At 59.5% G+C, this 24,761-nt stretch overlaps 1 protein-coding gene across 1 annotated transcript in view; it reads left to right on the forward strand.

Annotated features, from left to right (window-relative positions):
• ARHGEF10L (Rho guanine nucleotide exchange factor 10 like) overlaps nucleotides 1-24,761 on the forward strand; it is a 105,886-nt gene that overhangs the window by 64,212 nt on the left and 16,913 nt on the right. The window contains 4 exon segments of the mRNA XM_030324279.1: nucleotides 1,689-1,775; nucleotides 3,340-3,560; nucleotides 4,447-4,601; nucleotides 12,036-12,184. Of these exon segments, the coding sequence (XP_030180139.1) occupies nucleotides 1,689-1,775; nucleotides 3,340-3,560; nucleotides 4,447-4,601; nucleotides 12,036-12,184 (612 nt within the window).

A 24,761-nucleotide genomic window follows, 5' to 3' on the forward strand; every position in this document is an offset into this window, starting at 1 on the left:
GACCTGCAGAGGGTCTGTTCCAGGCTCGCGTAGGCCTCAGCGTGCTGGCCGAGAGCCTCTGTCCTGGCCATCGTTAGCCAGGACTCCCCTGCCTCCCAGCCCTGCCACAGCCCTCCCCTCCTGGCCTGGGCCTGCCCGTGAGGTAAGGTGATGCACAGGAGGTTGTTGGTAAGCAGCAGCGGCCGCTGCTTTTTTGTCTGCCTCTCCAGTCCCCACAACCATCCTGATGAGATGTCAGGGCCCCCGTGAGTGTGACGAACTGGCCTGTGGGGTCACCAGCTGGTAGCGGCTGAGCTGGGACCAGAGCCCAGGCTGGCTGCCTCCACGGCCCGTCTCCTTCCCCAGCCCCGAGCCGCTCTCCGCTGTGCTGCGCGGGGCACCGTGGTTTGGGAGAGCTGGCTTCTTGGTACAGGTGGGACTTCTGGGTCCGGGCCCTTGCCCGTCCAACGAGCCGTTTGAGTTTTTGCCATCACTTTGGACCTGGACTCTATTTGGCTGACTTCCGGGCCCCCTGGGGTTGCCATGGAAATGCCTGAGCCTGGGCTGTGGTTGCCCCGTGCCCGTCTGTGTGCTGGGCGGCCTCAGCTGGGTGTGGCCTACCATGAAGCAAAACGACTGGGGAGCAGGGGCCTAGGGGGCCCGGGGCCCCGGGGGCCGGGGCGAGGGAAGCCTCTAGAGCTCCCAGCTGTGCAGAGGTGGGAGCTGGCGACTGCCCAGGCCTCCAGTAGGGCGGCCTGGCCTCTGGGTAGAATTAACCAGAGCGGGAAGGGCATTGGGCAGGGAGCTGGAACTCTGAATTCCAGCCCTGACTCTGCTGCTAACGTGCTATGTGACCTTGAGCCAGTCATGTGCCTCCCATGCCCACCCCCTGAGCTTCAGTGTGCTGACTTCTGAATGAGGGGACTGGATGAGGCGACCTCTTTGGGCTTCCTCACCTTTAACCATGGGACATCTTGTTCGAACATCCCAACAGGGCCGGGGCAGGCCAGGGCCTTCACCACCAGCAGAGGGCAGCACTTGCCCAGCAAAGGTCCCGTGGTGGCCGCGTTGCAGGTGGGGACCCTTGAACTGTCCCTTCTTGGCCTCCTTCCCCTCCCCTGGCCCCGGGTTCCAGCAGCGTCCACCACAGGGCCAGGCCATCTCCTCACCCTGCTGCCCTGGCCGGACAGACGGACTGGCCGGGTCTAGCTCGTCTGCACAGGGGTTCTGACGTTGAGTGGGGCGGTACCAGATGTCTGGCACCCCTTCCCTCCTCCACCGTGCTTTTCTGGAAGGATTCAGGAAGACCTAGGAGGGCGGCTGGCGCAGGCCGGGCCCTGGCACTCATCTTCTCGTGGCCTAGGGCAATCATGTGTCCTCAGTTCCCCATCTGTGAAATTAGGGCGTGGCAGGCGTCAGTGGTTTCCATCAAATCTTATCTGGACGTTGCTTAGTCTGAGAAATCTGTGGCTGGCCCAGAGCATCATTCGGGCGCCTCCTAGCCAGAAGGTTCTAGAAGAGCGCTGGTCAAACGTGAGTGGATAGGAACTGCCTGGAGATCCTATGGGGCTTTTCCGGCCCCATCCCCCTCAGGGATTCACATTTGGGGCCTGATGGGGCCCGGGAATCTGCAGGCTTAACAACCCCACAGGTGGTGGTTCAGACAGAGATCCTGCTGCCAGATGTGTGTGCCTTGTGTGTCTTCACAGCTTGGGGCCCTGGTCCACAGTCCTGTCAGCTGTCCCCTGCTGGGTTTCTCGGCGGTGAGCACGTCCCTTCCACAGGGCTACCTCTGGGTAAGTCACTCCTGAACCCAGCCAGGGACTCTGGCCTCAGGACAGAAGCAGGGAGGGTGGCACCGGGAAGGGGGTGCTGGAGGGTGCTGCCTGCCTGCTGGCCCCCGTTAGGTCCATCTTCAGCCAGGAGGGTCTTCCTGGGAACCTCTGTGCTGGGCTGTGTGCTCAGAGTTGGCACATGCGACTTCACCAGGGACGACAGAAAACCAAGTGACGAAGAAGTGAGCGTGGCTGTTGCAAATGGCCATGTGCCACGAAGGAAACGAACAAAGCTGTGCCGAGTACCTGGATGTCAGGGTCTTTTACCCTGGGGGTCAGGAAGCAGGCCTGGATGTCGCTCATCTCTGGCAGAGAGCCCCACCCACCTCTTTTCCCCTGGGATTCCTGGCAAAGCCTCTCTCAATTCAAACAGGTCCCCTTACGCTCCTTGTGACGCAGCCTGTGCTCTCCCGTAGGCTGCCCGGGGTTCCACCTCCTCACCCCTTTGGCCACTTTCCAGTTCCTGCTTATTCCTGTATCTAGGCACTCAGGCAGGAACTCTGGCTCACTCTTGAGAGTCCAACCCAAGTGTCCTCTGAGGGTGATTTGTTTCTCACTGTTTGCCCAGTTTCTGGCATGTGGTATATTCATCCAACCATCCAGCCAGCCGTCCATCCATCCATCCATCCATCCATCCATCCATCTTTCCATCCTTCCTTCCATCCATCCATCCATCCAGCCAGCCGGCCGGCCAGCCATCCAACCATCCAACCAATCATCCAACCATCCATCCATCCATCCATTCATCCATCCATCCATCCATCCATCCAGCCGTCCATCCATCCATCCATCCATCCATCCATCCATCCATCTTTCCATCCTTCCATCCATCCATCCATCCAGCCAGCCGGCCGGCCAGCCATCCAACCATCCAACCAATCATCCAACCATCCATCCATCCATCCATTCATCCATCCATCCATCCATCCATCCATCCATCCATCCAACCAACCATCTAACTATCCAACCAGCCAGCCAGCCATATACTCATCCACCCATCTATCCATCCACCTATCCGTGTAATCATCCATCCATCCACCCACTCATCCATACAGTTATCCATCCATCTGCTCATCTATCTACCCACTTTTCTATCCCTTGCTTCCATCCGTTTATTCATCTGTCCATCCATTCAGCAAGTGTGTATTAAGTGCCTACTGTGCGTGACACAGAAGTAGAATGGTAAACAAGACAGAGAAGAACATTTTGAAGGAGCACATGTATGTTCACTATTTGTTGGTTGAAATCTACCCTAAAGATGGGGAAATAGAGCTGACTTGGTGTTTAGTCTACCTTAGCTCCTTAACTGATTTCGTTTGGACTAACTTGTTGCTATGGCAACTGGGGAAGCATGACCTCCAGTGACAGCAGGACGTGTGGGGGCAGGAGGCGGGTGGAATGCTCCTCCCGATGCCTAACCTCAGTACAAGTTGAAGTTTGGGGCACGTCGCTGGGAGGGCGGGGGCCCAGCTCTGTCCCCGCTCTGGCGATTGTGCCTGACGGCCTCTCCGGGTCTCTGACACAGGTCGGGGGCGGGCAGGAAGGTGCAGGGGGCCAGGTTGAGATCTTCTCCTTGAACCGGCCCTCGCCGCGCACGGTCAAGTCCTTCCCGCTGGCAGCCCCTGTGCTCTGCATGGAGTACATTCCCGAGCCGGAGGAGGGGGAGAGCGGAGACGAGGGCCACGTGGCCGCCGAGCCCTCAGCTGCAGTGCATCCGACCATCTGCCTCGGGCTCCAGGATGGCAGGTGAGGGGCCTGGGGAGGAGGCGCGTGTCACGGCCTCGTTTCCTTTTTGGCCGTGAAGCCGGCATCATTGCCCCATTTCATGGGGGAAACTGAGGCGCAACAGCCTGGGGTCAGTCCGCTATTCCCACTCGGGTCTGTGGGGTCCTGAAAACACTTTTTTTTCTTTTTTAAATTTTTTAAAATGTTTATTTATTTATTTATTTATTTTTTATTTTTTTATTTATTTTTGGGACAGACAGAGACAGAGCATGAACGGGGGAGGGGCAGAGAGAGAGGGAGACACAGAACCGGAAACAGGCTCCAGGCTCCGAGCCATCAGCCCAGAGCCCGACGCGGGGCTCGAACTCACGGACCGCGAGATCGTGACCTGGCTGAAGTCGGACGCTTAACCGACTGCGCCACCCAGGCGCCCCAAATGTTTATTTATTTTTGAAAAAAAGAGAGAGAGAGAGAGAGAGAGAGACGGGGTGTGAGTGGGGAGGGGCAGAGAGAGAGGGAGACACAGAATCGGAAGCAGGCTCCGGGCTCCGAGCTGTCGGCACGGAGCCCCACGTGGGGCTCGAACCCGCGAACTGCACGATCACGACCTGAGCCGAAGTGGGTCGCTTAACCGACTGAGCCCCCCAGGTGCCCCCTGAAAACAGTCTTCTCGGCACCTCGATCATGCCGCCTCTCGAGATTCCCACCTAGTTCTCCCTGGCGCCAGGGGTGGGGAGCGTGCCGTCCTCCAAAGAACCGCCCACGGCCAAGTGCAGGCTCCCAGAGAGTGGGACAACGGCCTGTTGCCACGGCAGGGAGGCCTGGCTGAGACCCCTGTCCGCGGGAGGGCCTGCGGGGCGGCGGGGGGGGGGGGGGCTCCGTGAGTCACTCGGGCCTCTCCCCACAGCATCCTGGTTTACGGCAGCGTGGACACGGGCACCCAGTGCCTGGCGACCTGCGGGAGCCCAGGCCTGCAGCCTGTGCTCTGCCTGCGGCATAGCCCCTTCCACCTGTTCGCTGGTTTGCAGGATGGGACCGTCGCCGCCTACCCTCGGGCCAGTGGTGAGGATGGCGGTGCTGGGGGCGGTGGGGGGCGGCCCCGGGCACTGCCTGCGAGCGGCCGCGGGAGGGAGGCCGAGGAGGCAGCTCAGACACAAATCGGGGAGTCTGGGGGTACTTCGAGATTCCACGGGGGTCCCTGCGGGAACAGGACGCTCACTACCGTGCAGGCAGCTCACCCCGTTAGCAGGAGGCTCTGGGAAGAGCAGGGACTCTGGGTCACAAAGACTCTGGGGTCTGGGGTCCCCTCACTGCCCTGTCGATGGCCGTGTCCGCTGGCGATCGGCTTCTCTTTGCACCCGGGTCTCCTCGTCTGTGAAATGGGCATATGTCTGTACCCGCTGTGCACGGGTCCCGGCGGGTTAAACAACCCGGCGAAGGCGGAGCCCAGGGCCTGGCACGGGGAGTGCTTAGATGGAGTCAAGCATTTGAACGCCTATCACGTTATCAAGCCACGGATGGCACAGATGGTGTCTGGAGGGCAAGGCTAACAGGTCTGAGCTGCTGTGCACCAGGAACGGGAGAAGTGTTTGATTTGTGCGCATCACCTGAATTCTCCCGACAAGCCTCTAGAACTGCAGATCCTGGGAGTCCGGGAGGGGGTGTGGGTTGTGCACACAGAAGGCCGTGGCCCCTGTGCCCTTGTGGCTCGTTCGGCTCCCGGTTCCAAGATATGTGCTGGGGGTGGGAGGGCAGCCAGCCCCAGGGCGCCCAGAGAGGGCTGATGGGTCTGAAGCTCAGCAGTCATAGACCTCTCCCCCTCCTCCCCTCCCCTCCCTCCCTCTTCCTCTCTCTCTCTTCCCCTTCCTCTCCCTTCCCTCCCCTCTCTCCTCCCCTTTCCTCTCTCCTGCCCTCCCTTCCTCTCTCCTCCCCTCCCCTCCCTCCCTCTTCTCTCCCCTCCCTCCCTCTTCTCTCCCCTCCCCCTCCCTCTCTCCCCCTCCCTCTCTCCTCCTCCCTCCCCTCCCTCCTGAGAGAGCCTCTAATTGCTGCGTCATCACTGCCTGTTGCAAGGATATAAACGGATATTTGCACTGAGCTATTTTTTTGCCACTTGGCACTGTGTTGGTATTTTTAATTAGCTTTTGATAAGGCATTTATAGTTTTTAATTAAAGGGGGAAGAGGGAGGGAAAAAAAAATCCCTCTCACCGACAGACGTTGCATGTGTGAGAGTGTAAACGTGGACTCTGATTTTTGGAGATCTAAACGGGGGGTTCCAAGGGGACCTGTACCCTGTGGCTCCTGCTGAATCCCGCGAGCCCTGCCCTGCCCTGCCCTGGCCGCCCGGGTCCCCACTAGGGGCTGCCCTTGGCCCTTTGCCTCCTGGTTCCCGACTTACCAGTTTGGGCATGGGGGTGGGAGGAGGTGGGGGGGGTGAGATCGCTGGGGCCACCTTAACGAGACACCACAAACTGTACCACCTCCTGCTCTGGGGGCCAGAAGTCCAAGACCAGTGTGCTGGCAGGGTCGATTCCTTCTGAGGGCCGGGAGGGAAGGGTCTGTTCCAGGTCCCTGTCCCAGCTTCTGGTGCTTCCTTGGCTTCTGGCCACAGGACCTGCCCTCCCATGGCTGCCTCCCCTGTGTCCTATTAGATTAGGGGCCCACCCTACCCCAGCGTGACCTCATCTTAATCAGTTATATCCACGACACCCCTACTTCTAAATAAGGTCACATTCTGAAGTCCTGGGGTTTAGGACGTGAACTTACGAATTTGTGGGGGACACAACACCCATAACGGGGGCCTGGGGTCTAACCGTTGGCTTTCAGCCCGGGGTTAGAGCCTGGTGCTTTGTCAGAACCAGAAAGGCCACTGGGGACCACTGGACTCCACGCCCTCATTTTCCAGGTGGGAAGGGACTTCCCAAAGTGCCGTGGGTGAGCCCGAGCCCAAGTCCTCTTGCGAGGGCCAGGGCCCTCTCCAGACGTTAGGGGGTTTGGGCTTCCCCGAGCGGAGCTGGAGGCCATCGGGCCGGGAGGAGGGGCTGAGATCCGCTAGCCGCTCTCCCAGCTTTGCTGCCTTGCAGACGCTTGTCACCAGGTATTTGCTGAGCACCTGCTATGTGCCATAGATATGGCGGCCGGCAAAACAGGTGTGACCCTGCCCTGGAGAATGTATATAGCCTGTAGCGGGAGACAGAATCAGTCAAGTGGACAGGTAGGGAGCTTATGGTTATACATCACGCTGAGGGGCGTTGGGGGGAAACAGGGTGGCACGTGAGGGCCTGACCCCCGGGCATGGGGTGGGCTGGTGGGCAAAGGCCTCTCCGAAGCACGGGATGCTGAAGCTGGGCAGTAACCAGGGGGGCAGTGGCAGGGGGCAGGGTCTGGGAGCAGACGGCTGATAGGGTGGGCCTTGGGTTTGTCTCAGTCGATGGGAAATAGAATGTTGGAAGAGGCTGAGCACTCTGCCCTGTGGCCGGCGGACGGGAGAGGAGGCAGGGAGGCTGGCTGGGAGGCCGTCACACCCGGCTGGCCAAGTGGGCCTGGGCTCACTCTTTCTTTCTGGAGCCCACCCTCTGGGGCTTCGGTTTGGCTTTGGCCAGGGAGGCCTCTGGGAGAGGCCTTGTCTCGCCCGGCCTCCCCCTTCCCCCATTCTTTCTGTGCTATCCTCCAGAGGTGGCCCAGGCAGGAAGGCGGGGGGGGCGGGCGGAGGGGCTCTCAGGACCTGCCTCACGGTGTAGGGTGGGGGAGGGTCCCCCCCATGACCTTTCACTTCGGCTGCATGTGGCAGGGTCTGGACTCATCATCCTGGCCCATGACCTAGCTGTGGGGCCCCCTCCAGACTCACTGAGGCCTCAGATACCTATACCCCATCCCAGCCCCAGAGCTCCTGGGCCAATCTCTGCAGCCCTGTGCTGGTGGAGCCCCCTCTGGTGCTCCTGGTGGCCTGGAGAGTCTGGGAATTGTGAATAATCCACTTGAGGACACCTAGGTTCATGCTTGGCTCACCCATGGGCCTTTGGGAAGTCCCTTCCCACCTAGAAAAAATGAGGGTTTGGAGCCTTTCTTTTTCTTTTTTTAGTTGTTTTAATGTTGGTTTATTTTTGAGAGAGAGAGAGAGAGAGTGCAAGCAGGGGAGGGGCAGAGAGAGAGAGAGACACGGAATCCGAAGAGGCTCCAGGCTCCGAGCTGCCAGCATGGAGCCCGATGTGGGGCTTGAACTCACCAACTCTGAGATCACGACCTGAGCCGAAGCTGGACGCTTAACCGACTGAGCCACCCAGGCGCCCCGGGTGTGGAGCCTTTCTGGTTCAGCTCTGGGCTGAAAGCCAATAGTCAGACCCACATCTTCTAGCATAGGTTGAGTTATATCCTCCCCAAATCCAGAGGCTCAAGTCCTAGTCCCTGGAACCTGAGACCGTGACCTTGCTGGGAAGTAGGGTTGTTGCAGATGTGATTAGTTAGGATGAGATCACAGTAGAGTAGACTGGGCTCCTGATTCAGTGCAAGGATGTCTTTATAAAAAGGGGAAATTTGGACACAGACCCTTCGTGGGCTCGGAGCCAGCGCCGGACGGAATATTCGTGTTTGTAGTCAGGCTTACCGTCCTGCCTGGGTTTGGCTGAGACCAAGACCTGGTAAAACGGGGATTTCCGGCCTGTGATCTGGCTCATTGCAGAAGGGAAGACCCAGAAATATTAAGGAAGAGGTGCAGAGCCAACGGGGGACTGGCCCAAGTCCTGGGACCTGCGGAAGCAGCGGCTGAGACATGACAGGGTTCCAAGGCCGCCAGGCCACACGGAGTTCCGTAACGGCAGAGCTGGAGGGGCCTTGGAGTCCAAGGCCAAGAGCAGTGTGGTCACGGCAGTCATTCTGCTGCTCCCCGGGAGCCTCTGCATACCTGCATGCATTCATTCACTCACTCACTCACTCACTCATTCATTCATTCATTCACTCACTCACTCATTCATTCATTCATTCATTCATTCATTCATTCATTCATTCATTCATTTGGTCATTCGTTCTTCCATTCACTCAACAAGTATGTATTCAGTGCCCATGAGGTGCGAGGCCCTGAGCAGGGCACTGGGACCCAGAGATGACTCAGGTGGCTGCTGTCCCTGCCCAGTCCTGTGTTTGAGCGGAGCTACCTCCAGGTACCCTCTGTCACCCCATCTCTGAGCAGGCAGAGGAGGGGTATGGGTATGGAGCTGTCCCTGGTTAGGTGCTGGGGACGAGGGCCAGGGCCACCCCCTGGAGGAGGCAGATGATGGAATGTGTAAGGGGATGGACTGAGGAGTCAGGCTGCCTGGGATGGAGTCCCAGCTGTGACAGGTTGGGCCTATTGCCTCCCTTCTCTGAGCCGCGGTTTCCCCACCTGTAAAATGGGTGTGAAGGCAGCCGCACACAGAATGGATGTGAAGGCCCCATGTGATGAGTCAGGTGCCCAGATGGAGCCCGGGAAGTATCAGGACGGGCGCCTGTTAGTTCCTGTCACCATCGTCGTCACTGTCGTTATTGCTGGGCTCAGGCTGCCCTTTGGGCCTTTCTCGGCCCCGAGGACGTTCCCTCTGTGTCCTGCCCCGTGACTCCGGCTGGGTGAGCGTCCCTGAGGGAGACCAGCGGGGGTGGAGGGGCTCCTGCCTCCTGAAGGTGCCTTTGCTGAGACATCTCCCTTCATCTGGCGTGAGAGCCGGTCCTGGGCCCAGACGGATAGGCTGTCACTCGGGGCTGGCGTGTGCATGTGAGTGTGCACGCGTGTGCCAGGACGTGTGCGGGCTTACCCAGAGCCGCTGCAGGGCACGGAGGGGGCCGGGGTCAGCCCTGCCCCGAGCTCACAGTGACTGCATTTAAAATCCTAAGGTTGTGGCTCGGGAGGGCTGGGAGGAGCCCTTGAGCTCTGGCCTCTTGTGGTGCACTTGGGGAAACTGAGGCTCAGCTCGTTAGAGCCTGTTGGAGCCTGTCCGGTGCCCTTTTTGATAGACAAACATCTAATTAAATTTTGCCACAGTTTATCATTTTGTCCTGGAGTCAGACCTTGGGGGGTTTCTGGAGGAGGGGTCAGAGTGATGTGGTCCTCAGGGCTCAGACCCCACCCCCCACCCCAGGCGGCCATAACTGTGCTCTGTGCTAGAAAAGTACAGGGTAGACAGTTCACCAGTGTGCCCACGGGGCAGAGCCCCCACTCCCTTGTTTTCACGTGTGGTCCCAGCATCCCCAGCTGCTCCCCGCCTGCTCACCAACCCCTCCCCACCACCAAGAGGTCACAGCCCCACCCGAGCCATAGTTCTGCCACACACACGCACTACTCACCTCTGGCCACTGGGGGGCGCCAGAAGCCTTGCAGTTTGTGGTTCTGGTGTCTGGGCCAGGGGGTCAGCATCCCTTGTGGAGGCCCGGCCGCCATGTGGTCACTCACCATCCTAGACCCCAGTCCTGATCCCAGAGCCCGTCGGAAACTCTGGGAAGCCGAGAGGGCGCCAGGGTTGGGGAAGGAGGCCAGGATCAGTGAGCGGAGTTCAAGCCCTGCTTGGCCCGTCACCCTTCGGGTGGCTTTGCACAACCTCTCAGCTGTCTGGGTCTCTGCTGTCACGTCAGTCAGGGGGAGTCCACACCTGCTTCTGCACACTGCTGTTTTGTAGCAAATGACACCCGACAAGAGCTAACGGGCAACTGCAGGCTTTCTGGCCGCGTCGCTTGGGCCACTTATTTAAATTCTCTGTGTCTGTTTTCTCGGCATAAAACCGGGATAAGAATAGCGCCTTCCACACCGGCTTGCCAGGAGTTCAGGAAACGACTCACGAGCCGAGCGCCTGGCAGTGCCGACCTGGCAGGTCAAAGCTGTCAGTGTTCCTGACTGGGTGCCACCCCCGTGCTGTGTTCTGCGTGTCTCCTCTGATTCTGCAACGTGCAGGCACGCCTGTCACGCCCATTTTACAGATGAGGCTCCGAGAGGTGAAGTCCCCTGTCCAAGGTCTTGCAGAAGGTTGGGGGGCTGCGGCCAGGGTTCTGGCCCAGCCTTCTCCCCGTGTGTTCATGTTCATGGGCTGGAAAGACCCTATCCCCCACCTCCTAGCTGACCCGGGAGTCTGCCAGCTGTCAGTGGGACAGAAGGGTGAGAGGAGACCCCGTTTTACGGGTGGGGGAGGGGTAGAGGAAGAGGGAAAGCTGGGGGTCGGGGGTGGTAGGGCATCTGGTCTGTCCTCCGAGGGCTCCTCCCGATGCACCCAAGCGGCGACTTCCACCGGGTGCCCCGGTGGCCCCCCCCCCCAGCCCTGCAGACAGCTGTGCCCCGTCATGCCCCGCCCCGGCCCCCAGCAGCTGGCTCGGAGGGAAGGGCTATGACAGGGACCCGGTGGGGGGGCTGTGAGGGCGGCCGGGCACTGGCACGCCAGCAGCGGCCTCTGCCCTCTTCCCAGGCCCCAGCCACTGCCGCCTGTCTCCATAGTGTGCCCCAGATTCCCTCTCAACGCCCCCCACTTCTCACCCGGTATGCTGGCAAGACAGGGTGGCCCCAGGGGTTCTGTGTGGCCTTGAGTGTGACCTCAGAGAAACGCCTGTCTCACACACCCGGGGATATTCCAGGCATGTTCTCGGGTCGGCCGAGCACCCCTGGGGTGGGCAGGGGAGAATCGTGTCCAGAGCCGGGTCAGGTCTCTCGTTCTGTTCCGTCTTCAGGGGTGGTGGACTGTGGACTAATTGCCCCTCAGACTTCCTCTTCTGTACCTGGAGGTGGAGGCATCTCTGGAGGAGGAAGGTCATCAGAGCTCTTGGTACAGGTGACAGAGTGTCCTGGAGACAGCAAGGTCTCAGAGATGGCAAGAGTCGGCCAGAAACGTGTAGAAAAAGTCCTCGGAGTCCATGTTGGTGGTTGCCCCATTTTACAGATAGGGAAACTGAGACCCTGAGAGGTGGGCAGAGATGGGTCAAGGCACTTCCCACCATGCTGTGTGCGGCCTTCTTGGCAGGACTGTGTGGATGCTACCGATCCTGGGAAACCTCCTGGGATTTCCCCTGTGCCGAATTTTCCCCTTTATCTCGAAGTCCTCAAGGCCCGCTGTGCGTGCCCGGTCACTTTTGCCTGTCACCTTGTATGGGGACTGCTGATCAACCAGCCCCTTGGCTTCTCCAGCCAGCAGGGGGGTTCTTTGAGGGCAGGGTCTGCGCTCTTCCCAGGGCGCAGCACGTGGCCTGGCACCGAGTTGGCGCTCACTAAGTGTGCGTGGGATGAACAGAAGAGAGAGGGAAAGGGAGAGAGGGAGGCAATGAAAGCGGGAAAGATAAAGGAGGGGAGCAGGAGGGCGAATTGGGGGGTTCAGCCCCCAGAGGGGGTGGGGCACAACGGAGGCAGGTACGAACAGCCCCGACCCTCTGGAGGAGGGAGAAGGGCCACAGAGAGGGTCGAGCAGGTGCTCCCTCTGCGGAGGGTTCCCATCCGTTCCCAAGGGTTGAGGAGTGCCCCTCCCCCCTTCTGACCTGCTTTTTTCCTCTCCCTGCAGGTGGTGTCCCCTGGGACCTGGAGAGCCCTCCCGTGTGCCTGACTGTGGGGCCAGGACCTGTCCGCACCCTGCTGAGCCTGGAGGATGCCGTGTGGGCCAGCTGTGGGCCTCGGGTCACTGTGTTAGATGCCACTAGCTTGCAGACTCAGGTACTGGCCCTACCTGTGGCTCGAGGCCGCCGGCCCGCGGGCCGTCTTGCCGGGCAGAGCCCGGCAGACCCTTCTCATGGTTCCAGCTGTGTCTCAGGGATCAGTGAGGGTTTGCTGAGAAGCAGAGGGGCCCCCAAATCACTGCCGGGCTCTGCCCTCTGCCCCGGCATCATCCCTGGATGATGGGCTGCCTGGAGGGGAAGGGTCACGACCACTGGGCTGAGCCGTGATCTCCTGCTGCCTGTGGGGCTGGAACTGGGGTCCTTGCCTTGCACTGTACCTGGGGCCTGGCTGTGCTGAGGGGAGGCCAGTGTGGATGCAGCTGTCCCGGGGGCTGGGCTCTTTAAATAGTGTGGAGGCTGCTGGGTGCTCCCTGCTCCGTTGCGGGCGGAGCACAGCCTGCGCCTTGGCCCCTAGGATGAGGGCCTCCACGCGGGGCCTCCGTCTGGACTCAGCCTGGGCCCGTGCCTGTCGCCGCCCAACAGCATTGCCCACCCCGTCTCTCCACACCCCAGGGCCCATCCTGGGTGGCAGGCGTGAGACTTGGGTGTGGCTCCCCAGTGGTATTTCGGTGACGTTTGCCATCGTTTGATTTGTCTGGAGTGAGGCCTTGATGACCGGGCCCAGAAGAGAGGTCTGGGTTCAGGCTCAGGGTCGGAACAGACCGATGCCCTGGGCGAGCTTCTGTGAGGGGGGACCATTACTGTTTGCTCGCCTGGTCAGTCATCTCTACAGACCGGCTGTAAATTGGCTACTCGACAGGCAGGCGAGAGCACTACGGGAGTTCTGCCGTCGTAAGATCAAGGCGATGGGAGCTGGGTCAGAGGGGGGAGACTGAGGCCCAGGGAGCTGTGGGTGAATAGAACCAGAGGGTTGAGGCTTTGAGTTCTAATTGTCCTTTAGAGGAGAAGGGGGTTGGGGGCTGAAGGTGACTCCTGGGCTCCGCTCTGGGGACAGAGCCTGAGGACCTGTGACCTCACTGGTGCAGCTGGGCCTGGCCAGGGGCAGGGTGGACGCAGGGGGAGGGACACTCCAGGGAGGGGCCAGGGAGGCGTGAGCAGGAAGGAGTCTGCTACCTCCCGCTCTGGATTTCTTGTTCTTCTTTTTCCTTTTCCTGGGGGGAAAGCCAGAGCGGGGAGGGGAGCCCTGAGCTGTTGTAGCCACAGGCCCCCTTCCCAGCGCCTGATTTGCTCTGGGGGCTTGTCTGCACTTGCTCCAAGGGCCTCTCACCTCCTCCCCCTTCTGAGAGGGAGGAGAGCAGGGAGACTTGGCTCCCCAGGGCCTTCGGGGTCCCCTAAACTCCTGGGTCTCAAGCCCCCAGGCAGGAGGAAGGATGAGGCCCGTCTTGGACCCTTTGGCTCACCTCCTGCAGCCCCTCCCCCAGTGTCCCTGCACTGTCCTCACAGCAGGCCCGGGTGCCGCCTCTGCTCTCCCCTGCTCGAACCCTGTGCAGGTTCTGACTCTCGGAGGAGAGTGGTGAGGGGCCCTCGGCCGGCAGCTGAGCACTGGGGCCTGGTTGAGGGCAGCTGGGGAAGGGAGGAGGGGTCCCAGTCTTGCACATGGTGGCCTCCAGACTGATGGGGGAGACACAGCCCCTCCCTTGAGGGCCTCCAGTCTGATGGGGGAAGGCCCAGCCCTGCCCTTGAGGGCCTCCAGTCCGATGGGGGAGACACAACCTTGTTCTCTACATGGGAAAAGTGAGCCCAGAGATATGAAGAAGCCAAGAGCAGAGAGAGGATGAGATGAGAAGGTGTAGGCTCTTCGAGTCCCCTGTTGGCCAGAGGACCTGCTCCTCATGCCAACAGGGGAAATGGGGCAGGGGTGGGAGAGAGGAGGCAGCTGAGGACATTGGGAGGCAGGATGTGAACGAAGAGGTGTTTCAGAAGAAGAATTGTCTGAGGAAGGGTCCTGAGGACCCAGAAAGCACAGGCCTGGGGGGGGGCGTCAGTTGGTTGCTGGGGAGAAGGTGTGAGCAGTGGGGCCTGAGCGGCACAGCAGAACGTATCTCTTCCCCTCCCCTCTCCACCCACCTCCCCCGGGCCCTGAGACTTCCTGGAGAGGGAATGGGGGCCATCACCAAAGGCAGTGGCCCCATCTCTGTCCTGGCCACACCCCCCGCCCCGCACGCCGGGTTCTCTGGGCGTCCCAAGCCCTTGGAGGTGTGCAGCTGGCCGGCCAGCTGGGTGGCCCTGCTCTGTTCTGCCAAGCTGTGCACCCTTGGACCAGGCACCGAGCCTTCCTGGGCCTCAGTCGCTTCATCCGTAAAGTGAGATGTTAACAGTACTTCTAGAGGGTTGAGTGAGAACATTTATGGAAAACGGTTATTTCACCTCGGGGCCTGGCACACAGCAGGTGTTCAGTGAGCATGAGTCATCCCCGTAATGGGGTCCCTAACCTAAATCCTCGTTACGGCATATGTGGCTTATTTGGAGAATCCAGCTCCCTTTGGGTCGGTGTCGCACGTGTCCGCACCCCGGGCGCGCCATCGTCTTGGGTCACTGGCAGGGGCCTCGCCTCCTGCCGACGGCGGTCCTGGGAGGGTGGGACGGTTGGACGGAGGGCAGGACATGGGTGAGGCCGGGCCCCGGCCATCTCTCACCCGATCATGCCGCCCGCCAGCCGCAGCACAGTCCTACCCAGGCCCCGGGAGCCCCGCTCTGGCCCGACCGGCCCTGGGGCCACGCGGCCACCGCGCTGCAGCTCAAGGCCGTGATGATTCAAGATTAGTTCTGGATCAGCTGCTCTCAAGAAGGGGATCAATATGGCCTTTCATCTGCTTTGCACGCCACGGGGGGTGTCGGGGGGGGCGTCGGGTGCAGGAGGCTGGACGGAAGAAGGGGTGGCGGGTCAGAGGGAGCACGCGCCCCCTCTGCGGCCAGGGAGACCGGAAAGCTCGCGCGCTGTGCCATGCGGTCCCCACAACCCTCCAGCGATGAGGTGATCGCCGTACATTTTTAATAAAGCTGCACTCCGCTGCCGCTTGGAATAGAGGAAGCCTGCCCACCTCAGCGCCGGGGCTCTGGAAGCAAGCTCCGTCCGGCCGCGGCTAGTGAGGCTCTCGTTGGTGCCCAGCACACGGTCAGCCAGGCCTGGGGGAGCAGCCTGGAGACCCGGCTGCCGTCCGGGCTGCCGTGCTCTCGCACAGCCGCCCGGGGCCCGGCGTGCGTCTCTGCCCCAGGCCTGAGAAAACCTTCGATGGGGATTTGAGATACTTACAACTGCTCGGTGCTCCAAGCCAGAAGGCCCCGGAGTGCGTTGGTGGCTGCAGGTGTGGTGAGCGGGGTTCTGGGCCAGATGTGAACACACAGTGAGTTAACGTCGGCCTCGCGTCGACTCTGAGAGGCTCTGCCTGGTTTTCTCCCACCCCCAGGAAATAATAATAACCGAAACATCTTGAGTACTTGGTGTGGATCAGGTATGGGTTTTAAGTATTTTGCATGAATTAACTTGTTTAACCCTCAAGTCACCCTATGAGATGAGCATTGTTATTGCTCCCACTTCACGGATGAGGAAACAGAGGCACAGAGAGGTTAAGTGACTTGCCCAAGGTCACACAGCTAGAAGGAGGCGGAGTTGGGTTCTGAGCACAGGCATCTGACTCCTGAGTCTGCTCTTGACCTCTGTGTTGGCCGCCTGGGTAGATGGAAGGCTGTCTCCTTTGGGCTGCATTTGTCCCCTGCAGTTTCTGTCCTGTTACACGTAGCTCCTGGGAACTGTCATTCGTTCATATACTTGCTTTCTCCGCCAACACGTCTCCCAGGCTAAGGATTGCTGCCTGTTCATTTTCATTTCCCCGGTGTCCAGCTTACATAGCAGTGATCTGAGTAAATAGTCATGGTGGACGGACAGGGGGGTGTCCTGATTTCCAGGCCCTCTGTGTGGGGTGCTGCAGGGATCGACGGACACGAGTAGCACCTGCTCTCAGCTCGCGGGGAGCTCAGAGTCCAGTGTGGGGAGCAGACCTGGGGTAGTCAGTGTCAACCCAGGGTGGGGAGACCGGGAGGGGGCAGGCCCAGGCCCAGCGGGAACCCAAGGGAGCCACGAGGGGTGCCAGATGCAGCCAGAGGAGGGACAGGAGCAGGCGAGGTTCCTGGAGGTCAGGACCCCCGAGCCGGGCCGGGCAGGCGCGTGTCTGTGATGAGGGCAGGAAGGGAGGAGGCGAGGATGATGCTGGAGCAGGGGAGGCACCGTGAGCCGGGCCGCAGTCAGCCCGATGGTGCGCAGACACAGTTCGGAGGGCTCCCTGGGACCAGGCCCCTGAGCTGCGCCCCCGCCCCCTGCAGCCATCTCCATTTAGGCCCGCTTGCGCCCCGTCAGCCGCCCCTGACCTCACTGAGCCTGTCCCCCGCGGGGCCAGTGCCCACAGTCTGTCTCTTGGCTTGACGCTTGTCCACCAACTGCTTGTTCAGCTCCTTGATCCCAGCGGAACAGCAGCGAGGCCTGTTAAATAATCATGTAGCTCACCAGGGCCTGTGTCAACACCGCGTCCTCCTGTTCATTATCTAGATCGGCACCTTCAAAGTCTAATCCAGTCGTATGGACTTCATTTTAACCGATCGCTGGAGGGGAAGCCGGCTGTGGGATGATTGTTGCATCTTAATTAAAAAAAAAAACCAAAAAACAACAACAACAAAAAAACCTTACTGGGGACAGGTTGCCCGGAGAATGCTGGGACACGGGCAAGTTGTGTCCGTGTTTGGGGACCGGGCCTGGCGCCTGTCCCGCAGGGCTGTTGAGAGGGTTAATGGGGGCAGCGTCGCTCTCGTTAGACCCTGGCTCCCCCATTCCCACCCGCGGAGAAGCCTGTCTGGACCACCTCCCCTCCTCCACGTGCACTGGGTCATACCCCTGTGACCCGCTGCCGTGACACCAGGCCATTCTCCTTTGTAGCACTGGCCACAGCCGCGTGTTGATGTTTTGGGGACAGCTACCAGATTAACCAGACCGAGGCTGAGTGAGGGCAGGAGCATGCCCGGTTGGCTCCCGCTGCAGAGCTGGTGCTGAGACCAGGCTGACGCATAGCAGGTGCTCAGCGAAGGGCCGTGAAGGCCTTGGGCACGCCCCCTCGGGGGAATGGGCTTGGAGTGTGGCGGGCCCGCTCAGCGAGGAGGGCAGATTTGGGCAGGGGATGTGCGGAACAGGGGGTGTGATGTTAGCCTGCTTCAGAGCTCAGCACCGAGCCCATGAAAGGTGCTTCCCACCTCGCACTGGCTCCCGAACTTCCTGCGGCTGCCACGCCCCCCCGGCACCCAGGCGCTGGCCTCCGATACAGGCACCGATGCTTTTTGTCGCCAAGCATGCCCGAGAAGAAACTTCTCTGGATTCCTGGACACCGACAGCTCCCAGATGTCCCCCTGCCCACCCCCGCATACACCCACCTTCCCCACCCTTAATTTTCACGTTTAGTGCCCAAACTTAGTTTGCATGTATTAGCTGTTGTAAATCTATCATAACAGTGTGATGTGGTATGAATAATGCATCCCTGGGCTGTATTAGTTTTCTGTCTCCCGTCTTATTTATGACACGAAACGGGTGGGAATTTGCAAAAGCGAAGTCTAGGCGCAGGGTTTCCTGGGTAATGGTATGCAAATTAGCATGAGGGCGGAAAGATTCACCCAGTCCTTGGGGTGCTGGGGGCCCCCTGAGCGTGCGGGGCAGGGCTCATGTCACTGCATTGAGTCCTCTCTGTTCCACGGTTTTGTCTTAGTTTTTTAAGTGCGCGCATCATTATTATTGTCGGCCTGTTATTTATTTTTTAAATTAAAAATTGGCTGGTGAAACTTGAGACACTGATTTTCTAAAGACCAGAGACTTCCCAGGAGGCTCAGACAGTAACAAGGATAGCGAGCGTTTTCCAACAGTAGGAAGAATGGAGGTTAGACTTTTAGAAGAACTTCCTTTCAGGGAGCTTGTGAAGGGTAGGGGGTGGGGGTGGGTTTGGGGATCCTGCGGGACCCCCCTCCTGGGGGATGCGTCGAGGGGTCAGGCATAGCTCAGGGCTGACCCTGCTCCGGGCATCGGGGGGTTGCGAGGAGGGATCTCCAGGGTTGTCCTACGGGCCTGGGGATGGTTGAGGGGGCAGGGCTCCAGGCCCCCTCTCCCCTCACCGGGAAGAGCTCAGATCTTTCTTGTATCCCATAGTTGGTCTCCCCCTGTCCTAGAAGATTTAGGTTGGTAAAGGACTTCATGGTTTAAAAACAAGTTGTTTGGCTGAACCCAAGAACCTGTCGGCTCAGGGAGCAGGTTCTGTGAAGCCATGGAAGAGAGGAGGGAGGTGGTGAGGGGAAGACAGATAGAAGAGGTTATTACGGAGAGAACAGATGGGGGCTGCAGGTGAGGGAGGGGACAGACGATGACGGCAGGTGGCAGTCCTCTGTCTCTGAGCCCCTGCCCCCCGCCCCCCCCCCCCCCAGCGTCTCTGGCTGTCATGCTGTCCTCTGGTCTATCTGGCTCTCCCATGTGCCCCCCACACCCCCTCTGCGGTTACCCTCCGCTCTGAGCCCTGTAGGACAGACATCACTGGACCAGCTGTCCAGCCCCCCAGAACCCCCAGACACACAGAGCCGCGGACGGACCCCTGAATGCTGGGCCCCAGGCTGGGCCTTGATGCAGTGGAGGCTGGGAGCCTAAGCCCAGAACCAGACTCCGGGTGTAATCACAGATTGAGATCACACAGGAAGGGGTTCAGGCCAGTGCCTCGCACATTCAAATGGTCATCTCAAGCCTGGCAGCCGGCTGGGGGAGGGTGTGCTGCGCTGGAAGCTCCAAGGAGGCCGTCCTGCTTCCGTGTCTGGGTGAGCTCGCATCGCGGTCCATGTGGGCTGGGGAGCTGGGCTGACTGGCTTCAGCCCTGGGTTCCGCCGCTGAGTGCCTCCACCTCCCCACCTGTAAAATGGGGATAATTACAGAACGGAGCCCAGGACCTGCGGCTCAATGTATGTGAAACACTAAGTGTCACAGCTGTTGTACGGTGACAGGAAGGGCTTGGTCAGGACCTCTCGGGACACCCGGTGAGGTGACGTGCCTGGATTGGCATCACTCAGGCTCGGTCAGGTGGGGCCCGCAGGGAAGCAAAGCAGAGAAGGCAGAGCAACCGTAGCGGGCACCTGGAACTGTTTCTGAGGTGCTGGAGGTGCTGCTGCTGCTGGAGGATCTTTCCCGAACAAAGCTCCCATCACACCTGTTCCAGAACTGCCTCTTTCCCGCCTCTCGCAGCCCTCGGGCGCAGGGCTGGGCACTGACTGGCACTTCGGTCCCTGCGCTGGGCCACCCTGCTGTCGTGCACCCGCTCCTTTGGCGTGGGTGCGGTGGTGGGGGTGGGGCCGTGGGGTGGACGCTCATTGAAACTCCCTCGTCCCAGTGGCTGTTCCAAGGCCTTTGCCAGTCGCGACTCCTGGAATCTTTACAGCAGCCCTATGTGGCATTCGCCTTATCACCCCAAAGTCGGGGAGGTAGAGGCAGGAAGTCGGGGAGCTGCCCCTGACAGTCTGGCCCGGTGCCCGTGACCTCACTGCCTCTTCTGAGCAGGAAGCGGCTGATTAAAGTGTCACACAGAAGGTGAGCCAGGCACACTGAGCTCAGCCCGGCTATTTCCAGGCAGGTCACGCCCCCTCCGAGCCTCAGTTCCCCTGTCTGCCCAGATGCTCAGTGGTCCTACCCCTTGGAGGGGGTTGCGGGGACTCCGTGAGCTGAGCTGAGCTGCGGTGAGTGGGGCCCAGACGTGCTCGGGTGCTGTGGGTGCTGTAGGTGCGTGTCCTGTGTCTGCCCTGTCTTGCTGGGGGCCCCGCGGTGGCTGGGGCAGAGGCAGACCGCAGGCTCAGCCGGGGCACTGCTTGCACAGGGCAGGGCAGGGCTGGGGCACGTGCTAGGGCCAGACTCCCTCTGAAGGTGCTGGGTGGCCCCGGGTGGCCCACAGCCCGGCGTCCCCCCTCAGGTGGAGAGGAACCGCCTGCCGCCTCACGTAACCCAGGACAACAGAAGGAAATTAAATAGGAACTAATGAGGGGACTCTCGGTGGCCCACGCTCGGAGGTGCTTTTCATATTCCACTCCCTCCAGAGTAGCCGCTGCACCAATGGATTTTAGTTTAGTTTTTAGAGGCACGGGCAAAGGTGGTTTGCAGACTAAGCAGTTGACCGTCTTTCTGGAAAAAATGCACCAGGGATGCCAAGTCTTTCACAGTTGATTCCAAAATGGGTTGTTGAAAGTTCGGGACAGGCTGGCAGTCTTAGAGCTGTGCGGGGACCTCCACCCATCCGTCCCTCCCTTTTCGGGAAGAGCCCAGGACCAGGTCAGGTCTCTTGTTAGCCAGACACGACCTCACCCCCAGTTTAGAGATGAGTTGGCTGAGCTCCAGGCGTGCTGACCGACTTGCTGGTGAGAGGGGGAAGTGGGTGTCACGTCCTGGGCCCCCCTGAGAAATGCGCCGGAAGGACCCCTCTGCTTCTGACACGTGATCCCTTGGCCGTGAGCAGGTGGGACTCTGGAGGTGTGTGGAGGCACAAAGGTGTCTGTGCGTGGCCGGGAGACCAGGTGTGGCCTGTGGGGTCCCTCTGGGGTGATCAACCGTCCCAGCTTGCCCAGGACAGGGCGTTGGACTTCTGGTGCTACAGAGGTGCCTCCCCAGGCAGACCGGGGCGGTTGGTCACCCTGAGCTGGAATCCTGGCCACCACCTCCCCCCCCCCCCCCGCCGTTTCCTGTGCCGTGACTTTGTGAGTGTCATTCAGCCTCTCTGTTTTCTCAGCTGTGACGTGTTGATAAGAATAAGACAGATAAAGAAAGGGACGGGAGTCGTCATGCCGATTGCCTTTAAACCACAGACGGTGCCTTGCCCAGAGCAGCGGATCAGAGCGGGACCCCTGCGTCTCCGTTCCCGGCCCGGCCCCAGGCTGGTGGAGTGACCCCACACCATTGATTTCTCGAAGCCTCTGTGTCCTGCCTGTTAGATGGGGACGGCAGGGAGGGGCCCTCATCCCAGGTGGCTGGGGCGTTACGCGGAGGCAGCGTTGGCCAAGGAGCTGGCCAGTGCTCCATGGGTGATCTCTGGAGGGGCCCATGACTGTGCCTGCCAGGCAGCCCGCCCTGGGGACCAAGCAGGGGGTGGGGAGGAGGGCCCCGCGTATGCCTCCATTCTGCTGGGTCGTTCGGTCAGAGATGTCTGGGGGTGAGTCCTGAGCTTGGAGTCCAGCTGCGCCCCTGCCCCTGCCCCGTGGGGTCACCTGTGCTCATGTTCCCCTTTCCGGGTGGTCCCTCTTCTCTCGTAAAGGTCTCTGCAAGGATGCAGTCCTACAGCACGGGAAGGGCCTGGCACACAGTAGGTGCCCACGGGCCGTAGCTGCGCCAGCCTTCTGCCATTTCCTCGGCAGCCCCCGGCCGGCCCCGACCACCCTCGCGCTCCACCATCCCAGCTCTAATGACTTTGAGTGCTGAGCTGCTCACCCTGGCGATTTATAGAAACCAAGCACAGAAACGGCACCTGGAGGCACATAAATATTGTAGGATGGAGGCTGGGCTGTGTCAGCACTATTTGGAGCAGTGTCAGTCACCTGAAACCCTCTGTGTGCACCCCTGCCGCGGGGCGAGGGGAGGCGGGCCGTCGTGGGCCGGTGAGGCCACCTGGTTTCTTCCCAGCTCCCTGACCAGCTCCTCACGGAGGCCCGCCCTGCCCTCCCCATGGAGCCTTCCGGGACCCCAAACGGCGGCTTCTCCTCCAGGCTCCGTTGACAGGCGTGCGAGGAGAGCCAGTTACCTGGACGGAGATGAGCTAGAAGCCCGGGCTCCAACCCGGGCCCTTCCCTCTGGCTGCCAGTTTTGTTTTTTTTTTTTTTATTTTTTTAAATAAATTCTCCCCTCCCCAAACTTTTTATTTATTTTTAACATTTTTAATGTTTATTTTTTATATTTGAGAGAGAGAGACCAAAACAGAGCATGAGAAGGAAAGGGGCAGACACACACACACACACACACACACACACACAGAATATGAAGCAGGCTCCGGGCTCCGAGCTGTCAGCACAGAGCCCGACGCAGGGCTCGAACTCACGAACTGTGAGATCATGCCGTGGGTCGAAGTCGGTGCTTAACTACCTGAGCCACCCAGGCGTCGCCCCCTCCCCCCCCAAACTTTTTATTTTTAAAATTTCAACAGTAAAGTTGAAAGAATAGTACAAAACCACGCAAATATTCTTTAGCTAGTTAACCAACCGTTATCATTTTGCTATAATTCTTTCCCCATTTTATACGTACGCTCCCTTTTTTGGCTAAACCATTTAAAAGTCCGTTGCAGACATCATGAGGCTTAAGCCCTCAAGAGCGAAGGGCGGCGTGGCTCTCCTGCGTAACTTCTACAGCGTTATCGTGCCCGGGAATTTAACTTCAGCAGAGTGGCTTTTCCCAGCTGTGCCCAAGTATCTTTCGTAGCTTCTCTCCCGACCCCTCCAGCTGGGATTGAACCTTGCTTTTGTTTTTCAGGCCTCTTTAGTCTCCTTTTAATCTAGAATAATCTCTCTGCCATATTTATTTATTTTTTTGGTCTCCATGATCCTGACTTTTTTGAGAAATCCAAGCCAGGGTCTCATAAAACATTCACACCCAGGAATTGCTTGGTGTTCCCCCAGATGGGCTTGGGGTGTTCGGCCAGATCCTGCGTGGGGAAGCTGTGCACTTCTCGCTGCGTCACACGAGGGGGCAGGACACGCAGGCTGGCCCGTCCTCATCCTCTGTCACTCGGTGAAGGCGGGTCCTTCAGGTGTCCCCATCCTAAAGGGACTGGTTTCCCTGTGTAATTAATTCCTTGGTCACCTGCAGGTGATTCTTCCAGAATGTGTGAACATCCTGTTCCTCAGCAAACTTTCATCCTGAACTTTCCTTATTTAAAGAGGGGTTTCCTTACCCGGACTCAGCCCTCCCCCCTTCCTGTACGACCTCTACATGTTTATAGATTCTTTTTTATGTTGATTTAACTTTCAGAGTTTTTATTTATTTTGAGAGAGAACGTGCACGAGCATAAGCATGGGACGGGCAGAGAGAGAGAGAGAGAGAGAGAGAGAGAGAGAGAGAGAGAGAATGCCGAGGCTCTCCGATGTCAGCACAGAGCCCGATGCAGGATTTGATCTCATGAACCTTGAGATCGTGACCTGAGCTGAGATCAAGAGTCGGATGCCTAACTGACTGAGCTGCCCACGTGCCCCTAGATTCTTTTTTAAACCCAGTGTACTGTAATCCAAGACCATCATTATTATTTTTGATACTCAAATTGTCTCCGATGTGGCCACCAGGAGCTGTTTGTGTTGGCTCCTGGGTCCTTTGGGCACCTTCCCCGTCATTCGTTGGGCACTTCCTTGCTTTTCTGCATCGGGACTTTTAAGCTCCCCTGTTATCTCCCCTGCCCTGATCGGCCATTTCTCTGGGGTGCCTAGGCTGGTTCCCTTTTGTGGGGAACGGTGTCTGGAAATCGAGACCTGGTGTGCCCTCCACTGCTGGGGGTCATTGCTCCAGACCCTTTCGGTGCACAGGGCCAGGGTTCATATGGACAGCTCCGATTCAGATCCCAGATGACGGACCTCCACCCCCCAACATCAGTGAGCTTCAGCCACACCACAGTTTCCGGATCGCTGTGCCTGTCCCACCACCCACACCAAGCCTACTGGGTAAAGTTCAGGATTTCTTTGCAGATCTTTTTGTCCTTAAGGACCTGGGGTGGTGTATGGTCAGAGTGCTGAGTTCCCAAGCCACTGGAATGGATTCTTTTCTATGTGGCTGTGACCATGTTCCAAGAAAACTTAATTTCCCCAAACAGGTGGCAGGCTGGTATAGTCTGAGGGCCACTGTTTGCAGACCACTGGTCCAGAATTATCGTCCCAACGGAGCAGTTCCTGGTTCAAGATAAGCAGCTGGCAAATCGCCATGCCTGGACCATGGGGGTCAAGTGGGCAGGAAGCACGGAGCCTCCCAGAGCTCAGAGGCAGGGGCATGGCTGTGCCCGTGGCAGCTGGGCAGGGGGCCTTCTTCAAAGACAAGGGGGATAGAGTCCTCTTAGAGAGAAGGTGCCCCCACCCCAACTCCTGGGCTCCAAGACCAGCTAGGGATAGAGGAGGGGTCCAGAGGTGACAAGTGGGATGCCAGCACCGAGCCCAACGGGCAACAAGGGCCGGGCCTCCCTGCCACCTGCCCCCACCCAGGGGTAGTGGGACCCATGCTGTGGGATGCCACCGAGTCCGCCTGTGTGCCCAGGAGGCCCGGCCAGGACTCCCAGGACTTGGCTCCATGGCAGGCTCCTGGAGTGGGGAGGGGTCTCGGGGAGCCCGGAGATCACCGAGGGGTGAGGGGCTGGGCCTCCGTGTCGTTGGTCATACATCCTGCCCTTTCCCCCACCCGCCCGACCGCTGGGCTTGGCGGGTTGGCGCAGGCCTTGTGTAAAGTCGTTCGGGCCTGGGGGCAGACTTGTCACGCCTCTGGAGAAATGAGCCCGGATTTCCACTGCTGACTTCTCTCTTAATTGGATTCTGACAACAGCATGCGGGGCTGAGTGCCTGCAGACTCAGGTATGGCTTTCCACAGCCCTAGGCCTCGCGGTTCC

Source organism: Lynx canadensis, chromosome C1 (assembly GCF_007474595.2).
Source record: "Lynx canadensis isolate LIC74 chromosome C1, mLynCan4.pri.v2, whole genome shotgun sequence".
Classification (NCBI taxonomy): domain Eukaryota; kingdom Metazoa; phylum Chordata; class Mammalia; order Carnivora; family Felidae; genus Lynx; species Lynx canadensis.